The sequence below is a fragment of the Hoplias malabaricus genome, chromosome 12 (genome assembly GCF_029633855.1).
Source record: "Hoplias malabaricus isolate fHopMal1 chromosome 12, fHopMal1.hap1, whole genome shotgun sequence".
Classification (NCBI taxonomy): domain Eukaryota; kingdom Metazoa; phylum Chordata; class Actinopteri; order Characiformes; family Erythrinidae; genus Hoplias; species Hoplias malabaricus.
In genome coordinates, this window is record NC_089811.1 from 3,373,349 (window position 1) to 3,385,942 (window position 12,594).

The 12,594-nt window shown below is 43.8% G+C and overlaps 1 protein-coding gene across 1 annotated transcript in view; it reads right to left on the bottom strand.

The window, feature by feature from the left end:
* Positions 1-12,594, bottom strand: part of ccdc141 (coiled-coil domain containing 141) — a 49,786-nt gene that overhangs the window by 8,296 nt on the left and 28,896 nt on the right. The window contains exons 14-19 of the mRNA XM_066641208.1: positions 12,098-12,223; positions 10,652-10,840; positions 9,540-9,701; positions 8,917-9,057; positions 2,033-2,173; positions 301-495 (exon numbers count right to left, since the gene is read on the bottom strand). Coding sequence (XP_066497305.1) covers positions 301-495; positions 2,033-2,173; positions 8,917-9,057; positions 9,540-9,701; positions 10,652-10,840; positions 12,098-12,223 — 954 coding nt within the window. The remainder of the gene's footprint in view (positions 1-300; positions 496-2,032; positions 2,174-8,916; positions 9,058-9,539; positions 9,702-10,651; positions 10,841-12,097; positions 12,224-12,594) is intronic.

A 12,594-nucleotide genomic window follows, 5' to 3' on the forward strand; every position in this document is an offset into this window, starting at 1 on the left:
TTGAGTGTATACCATTCTGAAGAAGCATACGGCATGTTATTAGGAATGTTACTGAACCCAGATGGCATCAGAAGCAAAGGTATATATCTTTCTCAGTTGCACTACCTGCCGTTTATCATTACATTTCTACAGCTGATTTGTTTCAGTGGTGAATGTAACCTAAACAAGCTGAGCTTGTTTCCAGCTGAGGTCTTCATGGTGATCTCTGACAGACGGCTGCACAGGAAATGTGAACTCTGCTGTACGTTTATAAAGTGTGAGTAAAAGTCTTGCACAACAGTGTTCTGGGTCTTTCCACACCTCCTCCATGGCCTGCTGGAGCCTCATGCTGAGATCCAGGTTCTGTTTGTACTCCTCCACTGCTCTGTCAAAATCTCCCAGCTGTCTCTGCAGCTCATTGACGGCATCTTCCAGCTCTCTGGGGCTGCTGCCAATCAAATGCTTCTCGCTGCTGGACAACTTCAGTGTGAAGGCCTGCAGCCTCTTCTTCAAAACCTGCAAAACAGGACAGACTGGCTCTACTTACAAATCAAAAACTCTAACTGTAAATATTAAAACATTTGACCGTAGCAGGGCTCCCAGCAGAAACTCTTAGACCACTGTGATGGACTGGTGCCCTGTGAATGGTGTGTTTCTGCCTTATAACCAATGATTCAGAGCAGGCTCTGGATCCACAGAGCTACTCATCAGGATTAAGCTGTTACAGCAGGTGATGAGGGGTAAAAGGGCAGGGGTGGGTGATTAAAACACAACTGCAGATCACATGGCGTCCGAAAAAGTGTTTATGACGGACACAATATTATTGAACAGGACTTAAAGGGAATGTCAATGATTGTGGGGGAGCTCCACGTGTTTTAAGGTGGAATGGTGTGTTCGAGGGAAAATAATGACTGTTATTGTTCCGTGGATGAAGTTTATCTTGTCTGTAAGTTTTGATTCTCTGTTTGAACTAGCACCGAAACTCATCTGTAACTCGAGTAGTTTAGTTTTGAAGCCATCTTCCTAGTTTGGAAACATATCCAGCTAAAGTGTTCTGAAACAGCAAAAAAGTCAGTATTATCCACCTATAGAGCAGGAATAGAGCAATATCCTCAACCCAGTTCATGCTTTTCATGAGAGAGGGAGAGAGAGAGAGAGAGAGAGAGAGAGAGGAAGCCTAGCATACTGGACCGCGACAGTTTGTTTCTTTTCCTAATTTACAGAGAGTGTTTTCTGAATTTTATAAAAAATCATGAACTTTGCTTTTAAATGCACAACATACTTTTATAAATGTGGCCTCATTGACCAGACACTGATATGAGGCTTAAATGTGGAAGGAACTTGGACCAGTTCTAAACTGGTTAAGAAGGGAACAGCCTGACGACGTTGAGCGATACGTAGTGGGAGAATTCAGTAAAGCAACGAAGCTCAGCTCCGCTCAACTCTATGCAAATGAACACAGCGAATACCAATCAGAAAGATGGTCTTCACGTTCCCTCAGAACCGCTCCACTCACTTTCCTACTGAAGATTTGTTCCTTTCTCAAAACGAAGGAAAAAACGTACTGCGTCCAAACATTTTTATAAAAATCGTTGTTTATTACAAATGAAAGTGTAAATAATAATTCCTTTGAAAGTTTAACTAGAGCTATAGTTGGATAAAGTAAATTATGCCCAAATTACAGTTGACATTTCAGTCAAAAATAATGTTCAGTACTTGTTACAAAACAAACAAACATTACTGTAGGTTTTTGATTTCCAGGGTTTTAAAAATTACAAAATGTGGTTCTGACGAAAGAAGATTCTAGTCAAGTTTGTGAACACATGAAGCTCTCTGGGTGCTGTATATAGGGGCCCTGACTGCTCACGTACTGCTGGACACTCCCACCAGCGACACATCGCCCGCTGCATGGACGATGCTGAGCGATTTTATCGCTTTCGGTGTGCACTCACAGTTAAAGGCAGGGCAGAAAACAGTGGGCACTAGTGCATTTGTAAACGTTGTCAAAGAGATGGATGTAATGTAAGTTGGCACAAATGAAAAAGGGGGTTACCTGCAGCTTTTCGATGTATATCTCAATCTGCTGGATCTGGTTTTTAACTGCTTTCAGGTTTCTCAGCTTCTCGGTTTTCTTCATGTAGTTGAACTTCAGGTTGTTGAATTTCTTCTTGAGGTCTCTGAAGGACTCTCTGAGCTGAAAAGAAAAAAATCATGCCTTAGTTATGAAGGGCCAGTACAAACATTTTCATAAAGAAATCTCAAATATCACATCTTCATTAGTGTGTACCACACAAACAGGGCACTGACGGGACTCATATGATCTGTGTCTTTGTGTGTGTGTGGGTGTATGGGGGGCCAGAAAGGGGGAAACCTGGACCCGGCAGAGGAGAAGGACAGTAAAGGGTTGGCTCTGTCAGAGGGGATTATTTTGGACAATTTAAAGCTGGGCTTGAGGGTGATTTATAGCTCAGGGCCATTTCTGACCATGGTGAAGAGTCTGTAAATGACCAGATCATGTGTCATCCAAGGACAGCTGCAGCCCAGTATAAAGTCCAGAAAAACTGACCAGGACTGACCCACCTGCAGGGGGAGTATCCTGAGAGAGAGAGAGAGAGAGAGAGAGAGAGAGAGCCCACAACCACATCTTTTCAGTCAGCTTCTTTCTTCTCTAACTGCTCTCTTTTTCACTTTAGTTAGCATACACACACACACACACACACACACACACACACAACAGGTGTGAGTGAACTGAACACCAAATTGACAAACTGCACTCAGTGCTAAACAAAGTGAGAGAGCAGCAGGAGAGAATGGAAGAGGTATTTAATGCAGTTTTGCTGTAGACAATGATTTTAAACACATTTTCTTGCTGTCAGCAGACATTTCTTAAAATGTCTTTTTAAAAAAAACTTTTTCATCATTTTGGTGTGGAAGTGTGGAAATTATTTTGATGTTAGGATACATTTTTTTTACCCTTAGTTATATATACAGCCCATGTTTTCGAATTCTGAATGCATATACCAACTGTGACTGAGGAACGGGGGTGGTGAGAGAGAGAGAGAGAGAGAGAGAGAGAGAGAGAGAGGGAGAGAGGGAGGGAGGCATGTTTGAGGGGAATGAGAAGTGTTGTAAAGCCTCTAAGTGAAATGGTGTCCTGTCTCCTGATGAACAGCACCAACTGTCCGAGCTGAAATGTCAGGCTGTTTACTCATGAATATTTATGACTGAGAGCCTGTTCATTAGCATAGCACACTGCACACAATCACAGACCTGAAGTCATGGTCAATCAGGCAGGGCCCATGTGAAATGATGCTCTCCGCGTTATAAGGAACCCACAATTTCTCATTCATGAATAACCAGCCCTCAACCGTACGTACACTGACCATTTGATCTGAGGCAAACAAGATGTTACCAATCAAATTACATTTGATAGTAGTTTGGTAAATTAGATTTTAGCAACCCATTTATTGGCTGAATCAATAGATTTATTATCACAGCCGTTACCATCAGATCAGCTCTGTCCAGACAATGAACATCTCAGACAAAGGCCCATGTACAGTGCACCAAACTCTACACTTGTTTCTTTGATCTTAAATCAACTGGATCACATTATATAAGTTTTTTTAAAAAGGTTTGAACCCCTGGGGCAAATGGTATATCCATCCATCCATTATCTGTAATGGATCTGCTTATCCTATTCAGGGTCACGTTAAGTCCAGAGCCTACCTGGAATCATTGGACGCATGGCGGGGATACACCCTGGAGGGGAGCCAGTCCTTCATAGGGCAACACACATACTCACACATTCACTCACACCTATGGACACTTTCGCCAATCAACCTACCAACGTGTGTTTTTAAACTGTGGGAGGAAACCGGAGCACCCAGAGGAAACCCATGCAGACACAAGGAGAACACACCACACTCCTCACAGACAGTCACCCGGAGGAAACCCACGCAGACACAGAGAGAACACACCACACTCCTCACAGACAGTCACCCGGAGGAAACCCACGCAGACACAGAGAGAACACACCACACTCCTCACAGACAGTCACCCGGAGGAAACCCACGCAGACACAGAGAGAACACACCACACTCCTCACAGACAGTCACCCGGAGGAAACCCACGCAGACACAGGGAGAACACACCACACTCCTCACAGACAGTCACCCGGAGGAAACCCACGCAGACACAGGGAGAACACACCACACTCCTCACAGACAGTCACCCGGAGGAAACCCGCGCAGACACAGGGAGAACACACCACACTCCTCACAGACAGTCACCCGGAGCGGGAATCGAACCCACAACCCCCAGGTCCCTGGAGCTGTGTGACTGCGACACCTACCTGCTGCACCCCTGTGCCGCCCCAAATGGTATATATATTTTTTATTGATTCCATAAGTAAACATGCTTTGAATACATCATCTACACAAAGCTTTTTAAACATGTAATTTTGTGCATTTTTTTTTTTTAGTTTAAAATACTGGGAAAGTTGTCTGGCCCAGCGTTGTATTTGTTGGTCATCAGGAGATGCCCAGTTCAACCCCAAGTAATGGTTCCTCCACCCTAAGAGAGCTAGGAGAGCAGAACAGACCTCACTCTCTGGGTGTTTGGCCTGTCCCTGTCTCTCACAGCATGACGACAGCTAGCACAGGCCTCGATCAGCTGATGAGAGAGACCTGAGCAACTGGCGCTATCCTCCAGTGTGTTGGGCTGTCCCAGGGCAGTGTGAAAACAGGTGGTGGTTTACATCACATGTCTCAGAGGAAGCATGTCCTTATCCTCACACTCCCATTGTTGAAGGTGTGTGTGACAGGGGGAGTTCAGCCAACAGCTAACGGGATGGAACTGGAGACGACTTAAGAGTAGATAAAAATTCACCAAAAGACACCAGTCTTTAACCAGGGTTACCAGATTTTGATCGATATGATATAATTCTGATATTGATATGAACAAAAAACACTCCCAAACATGACATAACCATCAAACATAACACTTTTATCTTTGTCAATATTAATAGTAATAAACTAAATTTAAAATTGAGCAATGAACTGATGGCAGTGCCTTGTAATGAACGTCTGTCAGTGACCGATGATGTTATTAATGTGTATTAAAATGTTGAAAAGGTTTTTAAAACTCATAGAATTCTTAAAAACAAAGAAAAAAAGTGAGGGCATTTGTGTTGGTAGATTATTTCTTTGTTGTAACAATTCTTCTAGGAAATAAATCTTATACCATTGGAAACCTGTTCATTTCCCACTTAAAACGGTGCCACATTTGTAAGGAACATGCATTTGTGGGGAAAATTCCCATTTAAAAGGGAAATGAACAGGCCGAGAAGCATTGTTACAACAAACAAATAATCTACCAGACACTCATTTCCTTACTTTTACTATGTTATATATATATATATTGATATTGATATTGAATTAATGTCCTGCCCTAACCCTAGTGTTCACTTAATCCCATGCATAAGATTTTGCACATGACTATAAATAGTGGGCCTACAGTATCAGGCAGATGATCTCAAAGTAGACATTGAGGGGATGTAAAAAGAAAGGGTTTCCAGTAAATTGGCCAGTGACGCACTGCAACTCTAATGTATAGAGAGAGTATAGTGGGGGATATATATAAAGATATGATTTGACTCTGAGGAGAATGGAATGTCCAGGTCAGATCTGACCCAGTCTACTGTAAATGTGTGTGTGTGTGTCCTATATGTGTAGACACATTCATAAAGCCTGAGCTTTATTTAAAGCTCCAGCTACTCTGTGTACTGCAGGGAGGGGTGGACGGGTATCCATTTAAATGTCATGGCTTGTTAAGTGGCCTGGGAACTAAGCTGCCCTCTACTGGACAGAATGTTCATCTGCAAGTGTTTCAAGTTTGTGTCGAACCATGTGAGTTGAAGTGGATCTATTATAATGTAATTATCATCTATTTATACACTTAATAAACACAGCCCTCATCAGAGATATCACTGACACAGATAATAGTCTTAATCATGTGCTGTTTGGATGTTCTGAGTGTTACACTAAACCAATCGGTGTCCCACAGGACCCAAGAGCAGGAAAGTGTCCACTTGTTCGGGCTCAGCGGTTGAACCCTTGATGTACTGAATCAGATTTGTTGGCATGGGAACAGTCAAATGGGTTTAGTCCAAAAATAGTGGGTCATTATGTTGTGACCAGCTTGATTAATGAAATAGAGGCAGCAAATGAGTTCAGCTGCTTTAAGGTGCACACAGTATGGAAAATGGGACACTGGAGCAGCTACACATGAGCTTAAAGTCACCATAGCAACCGCCAAATATGCATTTTACTGAACATAAACAAGCCCTGTATTGTCATTGCACAAAATACAACAAAGTGTTTACTTAGCCTCTGTATTTTTCTCTGTGGGCAGGGCAGGGAGTATACACACACACACCGGGGGCATACAGCAGCCACCCCAGTGCCCAGGGGGCATTTAGGTGCTAGGTGCCTTGCTCAAGGGTAAATCAGCCATGGATGTTGTTGGAGGAGACAGTGGTGGAGATCAAACCAACAGCCTTCTGGTCACAAGCCCACTTCTCTAACCATTAGGCTTCGGTTGTCCAAATATACTCCCTGATTGCTAGATTTTGGACCACTACGGAATTGAATGATGATCAGTTCAACAAATGCACCATCTGAGTGGATGGCAGTCAGGCTTTACAAGCTCAACAGAACAGCTGAGAAAAAGAATGCAGCTCCAAATATAGCTGAGTTTCCCCTCGTTACCAGTCCATCGTATCTGCCACTTCTCAGCTTCAGTGGAGTTCATATCAGAAACAGTGATAGGACAGTGATCTGATTTCAATAGTCCTTTCTACACAAGGTTTAAAGAGGAACACAGACGGTGTCTATCAACATGAGATATCGCTTGTTATCTCAAACTGCTGATACCCCAGGCTCCTACTTAAGCAGCAGTTTTCCTGTGACAGGCTCTGCGAGTTTTCCACTAGGGGGAGATAGATATTTATCTATGTATTATGTGAAAAGATATGTGTTGCTCTACAGTGAACACATTTCTGGACTGATGCTTAAAGGGGATGTATGTAATACATCCTTTGTTTAAAGTGCACAATAATCTCTGGAGCAAACTGCCCATGGCAAAAAAAAAACACTCAGTCTTTTGTGTTTTAACCAAGTCATAAAATAAGGCACGAAACACAGTTCAGATTCTGTGCTTAGTTTCACAAAGAGTTAAGTGACTTTACAATTGCCCCACCCCCTCGTCTGAGTCTCTCCAATCACAGTGCTGGACCCGTGTTCATGATGAAGTTCAGATGAAGATAAACAAAGCAAAACACAACAAGGAATAAGAGCAAGAATTTGAGAATAGAGAAGAAAGAGAACCAAGCAAAAACGGCTAAAACCCAGAGCCTCTGCTCCTCACTGCTGTGTGCTGGGTCGCCGTGAACAACAAGTGGTTCATTATCATTTAAAGAAACAGGCACTGAAACTGACCATTCTGAACCAGGCTGTTGAGACAGAGTGAGAAGTACTATGCTACTATGGAGCTTTATCCTTGTGGAATTAACATCCAAGAAATGTGTTCACTAGTGGAAAAGGGGTAGAATATACCCCTCCCCCCCTCTCTCTTAAAGTTTCTACAATAGTCCCATGATCATTTATTACATGTAAAAACAGAAAGATATCTTTACCTTGGAAATAACCCCAGAAACGCAGGTGTTGTTACAGAACAGGAGACAAAAAGCACGTAAGGAAAGCCAGCTCCCTTTCAGTGTTCTGGAAGGCCTTTAACATAATCCTAGGCTCTGGTTTATTTCGGGTAAGTGACTGATAAAGCTGGAATCCTCTTGGCTGTCCAGAGTGGCAGGAGACAAATGGCAGAATCCCACAGACACCAGGCCTCCCAGACCTCAGACTAAACTTAACGAGGACTGAAGCTCTGTATAAATAACCCAGGGGGCAAAAAGACAATGAATTAAACCTCCAGAACCGTCCGAAAATGTGCTGAGTGTCTGAACAGGTCATGGGAATGCTCACTTAATCTGAAGTAATTGGGTTCACACTACAGCCCTGCACTCTGAAACCTGAAGGAGTGCAGTACAGTGAGAAGATATCATTATTGTCATATTGTGAGACTTTTCGGAAAATATCACGAATATCATGAGCACTTTTAGTAATCACCGACTGCCTAGACATTCCTACCCACCACCAGAAGTAACCAAGTGCAGTTTCTGCAGTACTGAACCTGGCAATTACAGAGGCTCAGTTCTCCCTAGTTTTGTGGTGAAAATCCTACCTAATGTTGCTTTAACAATGATGTTAATGACCTCTAAAGAAAGCCCGAGTGTTTGAATTGGTGTTGGTCAACAGGGCCAACAGGGGGCACTGTCTCTGCGGATGCCTGTGTGCAGTGACAGGGACACTGCACTGAACAAATGGCCTTTAGATGAGCCATAAAACCGAGGTCCTGACCCTGAGGTCATAATATATCTCTGTGCATTTCCTGTTAAAGTGTCAGGCTGTGACCCTGCTGTCCAGCTAAATCTGCCGTTCTGGTCAGTTTGCTCCCTCTCGTCTCCTACCCGCTGATGTGTGGTGAACGTACTGGTGCGGATGATGTGGATGCTGCACTTTGGTGGCCCCAAAAACCGTCAATCAAATTGGGGGGCTGGTAAAATACCATATAATAACTGTAATATCTGTTATGTTAGCTAACCCTGCACTGGCCATAAACACTGACTGAACTGGAGCACTGATTTTATATTTTGCCATTTCACCCCCACCCCCTACACATAACTGCAGAACATGCATATTAGTTTCATAGTATTTATAGCCGTTTGATAATAATAACTCGTATTTCTAATAACCAAACATGATCTGCAGAGTTAAAGGGGGTATGCCTACCAGGTTAGGAGTGATTGGTCAAAGTGCTCACCTCGCTGATCTCCTCTTTGAAGGTGCAGTACTGAACGTTGCTCGTCAGACTCTCCTCACAGCGGCTGGACTGAGCCGTCCACATCACGCTGCCCCGCTGCAAGTGCTCCATTTTCTCCTGAGATGAAAACACCAACAGTTGCTGCAAAACACAAAGAGAGCATGCGTTTTATTTAGATGAATAATTATTTACTAAACTGTAGTTGCCCTGTGAAGGACTGGCGCCCCCTCCAGGGTGTGTTCCCGCCTTGCGCCCAATGATTCCAGGTAGGCTCTGGACCCACCGCGACCCTGAACTGGATAAGGGTTACAGACAATGAATGAATGAATGAATAAACTGTAGTTTACACACACTATGGGCCAGTTAATAGGCATTTGCTCATCCACCATTTCTTCAGTTGCTTGGATAATTGTCCACCTCTGTCTATTCTTCTGGGAAGTCCTCACACCAGATGTGTGTACACTCCAAGTCATCACAGAGGTACTGAATGAAGCTCCATTTCCTCAGAGAAACATTACTAAATCCTTCCAACTATCTGGTTACTCTACGCACTGGAATAAAACGCCTGGATGACATGTGAAACACATTATCCTTGTGCAACTCATTTCACACTCACGGCTCACCGACTGCTGGACGGTGCTGCTGATGTCTGCTCCCAGTGAGGTGGCCAGTTTGTACAGGTGCCGAACGTGATTCTGTCTCTCCTGGTGTTGACTGAGCTGGATTCGGGCCTGGGCTGGATCACTGAACCCTTTCACTGGTTCAGCCTTCTGCAAACTCTCCAGCTGAGGAGGAGGAGGAGGAGGAGGAGCAAAAACTATTTTAGGTGAAATGATTTTGTCTTTATGTTATTGTGTTCATTACATCTTGTGTTCATCAGGGTTGTCTTACAATAAAATGAGTATACATATACGGGAATGGAGGGTTGGGAGGTTCCTACACTCCTCCTAAAGGTACATAGTTCAGTTTCTGCAGTGTTGAGCCTGTAGCAGCAACGACAGACACCCTGTTCTCCGTAATAAAGCTCAGTTCCTAGGTAGAAATTTGACCTACACACACAGGTTAAGAGTAGTGAACACACACACACCAGAAACAGCTGGAATACACCTCAGCACCCACTGTGTTAAAGGTAAATAAAGCCATGAATTTGAGGGGCAAGGACATGTTCCTTCACTACCTCTGACCCCATTTTTTTGCTGGTATTAAGGATCACACTGGCGATCTTTCAATCCCAAGCCTGCTTCCCTTACCGTCAGGCCACGACTGCCCCACACAGGCCACGACTGCCCCACAGCCATGGGCTAAGCTAGCATAAGTGTAGCTCTCAACAGCTGTGAATCAACACTGCAAAAAGGAACAATAATTCAATCTGTACACAGTGTTGTAACTTGAATTTTGCCCTTCCTTTTGTCTGTTGAAATGGAAGTGTCAGAAACCATATACTTAAGTCTTTTAGAGATTACTGACCAACTCCCCATGGTCTGAGGTGTGTGTGATGATTTGGGTAAGAACTTGCCACAGGTAAATTATTCTGATGTCAGAGTGAGAAGATTATTATTTATTATTATCTTTTAAATGTTTATCCATTAATCAATAAAGCTGTCTGAGGCTGTGTACTTCAGTAGTGCCTCTGCTGTCTTTTGTAAGAGTCTGAATCTCATAAGCATTATCTATTTATGCTGCTGTTAGTCGCCGCTAATCGAAAACGGCAGGAGATCGATGAGAGTGACATTACCTCTTGATAAAGCTGATGGAATTTGATGGCCATGCTGAGAGCCGTCTCGTACTCTTGGATATTGTCCCTGACGCGGTGGTGGACCAGCAGGAGCTCGCTGATCTTCTCATTCTTGTCTTTATGTGGGATTCCCTTCAGCACCAGCAGCTCCGATGTCTTCACCAGGAACTCCACCTCTGCATTGAGTTGCTGGGACAAAAGGAGTGAGAGACACAACGAAGAATGTAATGTACACATTGATTATCAAGAAGCTAACAATGAGCCGGAGAGATACTGAGCGGTGAATCCTAACTGAGTGATTGAGTCTGAATGTAGAGTTTGGAAGACAGCTACAGACTAAACGGCAGTGAAATTTAAAGTTGTACTGTTATTAAGCCGTAGGTGTCACCGTATTCATTCTGCTGGACTGAACCAGAGTCTGTATATAGAGTGTGATACAGACTTTTAGGCAAAAGGCTACAAGCACATTGACTTCTGGGAAGCTTCGTCACTAGATGCTGGAACACTGCGGCGAGGACTGATTGCATTCACTGATCAGTGAGGTCAAGTACTGATCCACAGAACACAGTTCCACTACTGCACAATGATAGCAATGGATACCGTGTATCAGACTTTGTGTATCTCACTGTAGTAAAAACAGCTAGTTTACAAATGTCAAATTAATTATGCCACTTGAAAGTCATTAATTCATTATTAGTAACCATTTAATTCTGATTAGGGGCATAGTGGCTCTGGTATATATCCAGAATGTTGCTCACTGGGTGCAAGAAAACACCCTGCATAAGACACTAGTCCATCACAGGCTATCACAAACTAACCCACCCGCTCCAGGTGACTGTCTGTGAGGAGTGTGGTGTGTTCTCCCTGTGTCTGCGTGGGTTTCCTCCGGGTGACTGTCTGTGAGGAGTGTGGTGTGTTCTCTCTGTGTCTGCGTGGGTTTCCTCCGGGTGACTGTGTGTGAGGAGTGTGGTGTGTTCTCCCTGTGTCTGCGTGGGTTTCCTCCGGGTGACTGTCTGTGAGGAGTGTGGTGTGTTCTCCCTGTGTCTGCGTGGGTTTCCTCCGGGTGACTGTCTGTGAGGAGTGTGGTGTGTTCTCCCTGTGTCTGCGTGGGTTTCCTCTGGGTGCTCCGGTTTCCTCCCACGCTCCAAAAACACATGTTGGTAGGTGGATTGTCGACTCAAAGTGTCCATAGGTGTGAGTGTGTGAATGAATGTGTGAGTGTGTGTTGCCCTGTGAAAGACTGGCGCCCCCTCCAGAGTGTGTTCCTGCCTTGCGTCCAGTGATTCCCATTAGACACCGGACCCACCGCGACCCTGAACTGGATAAGTGCTTACGGACAATGAATGAATGTTTATACACTGATATATGATTATACACCAGTCATTCTAAAGGGCACTATATGTGAACACAGAGGAATCAGTAAAGTTAGAAAGGGCTTTTTCTCACCAGAAACTGTGGCTTGGTGGAGCTGAAGTTCTCCTGCAGCTTTAAAACAGTCTGTAGGTCAGAGCCGAGATCGGCTTTAACTGCTGGAGTTAGAGCTCCGTCCAAACATTTTAGCTCATGAACAACCTGCAGAAAAAGCACACTCCATTCAGAACACAACACACTAGAGACACAGCTGGGTCCATGTTTAACATCATTATCCCTATTCAGTAAACATTTTGAAATGGCCCTACTGTCCATCCATCCATCGATCCAGTTTGATTATACAGCCACAAAAATAGTCATTAACAATGGATGATATTAGGTTATAAACCACTGTAATAAAGTAAAAAAAGGCTAAGTACAGTCAAACTCTCCACTACAATCTTATGATGTCATCGTATTCCTTGAACGACTAAATCCAGAAGCAGGACGAACGTTCACACGACAACAACCATTGAGTGGTATTCAGTTCCATTCGTATAGACAGGTTATTAGTGTTTAACACCCAGATGTCT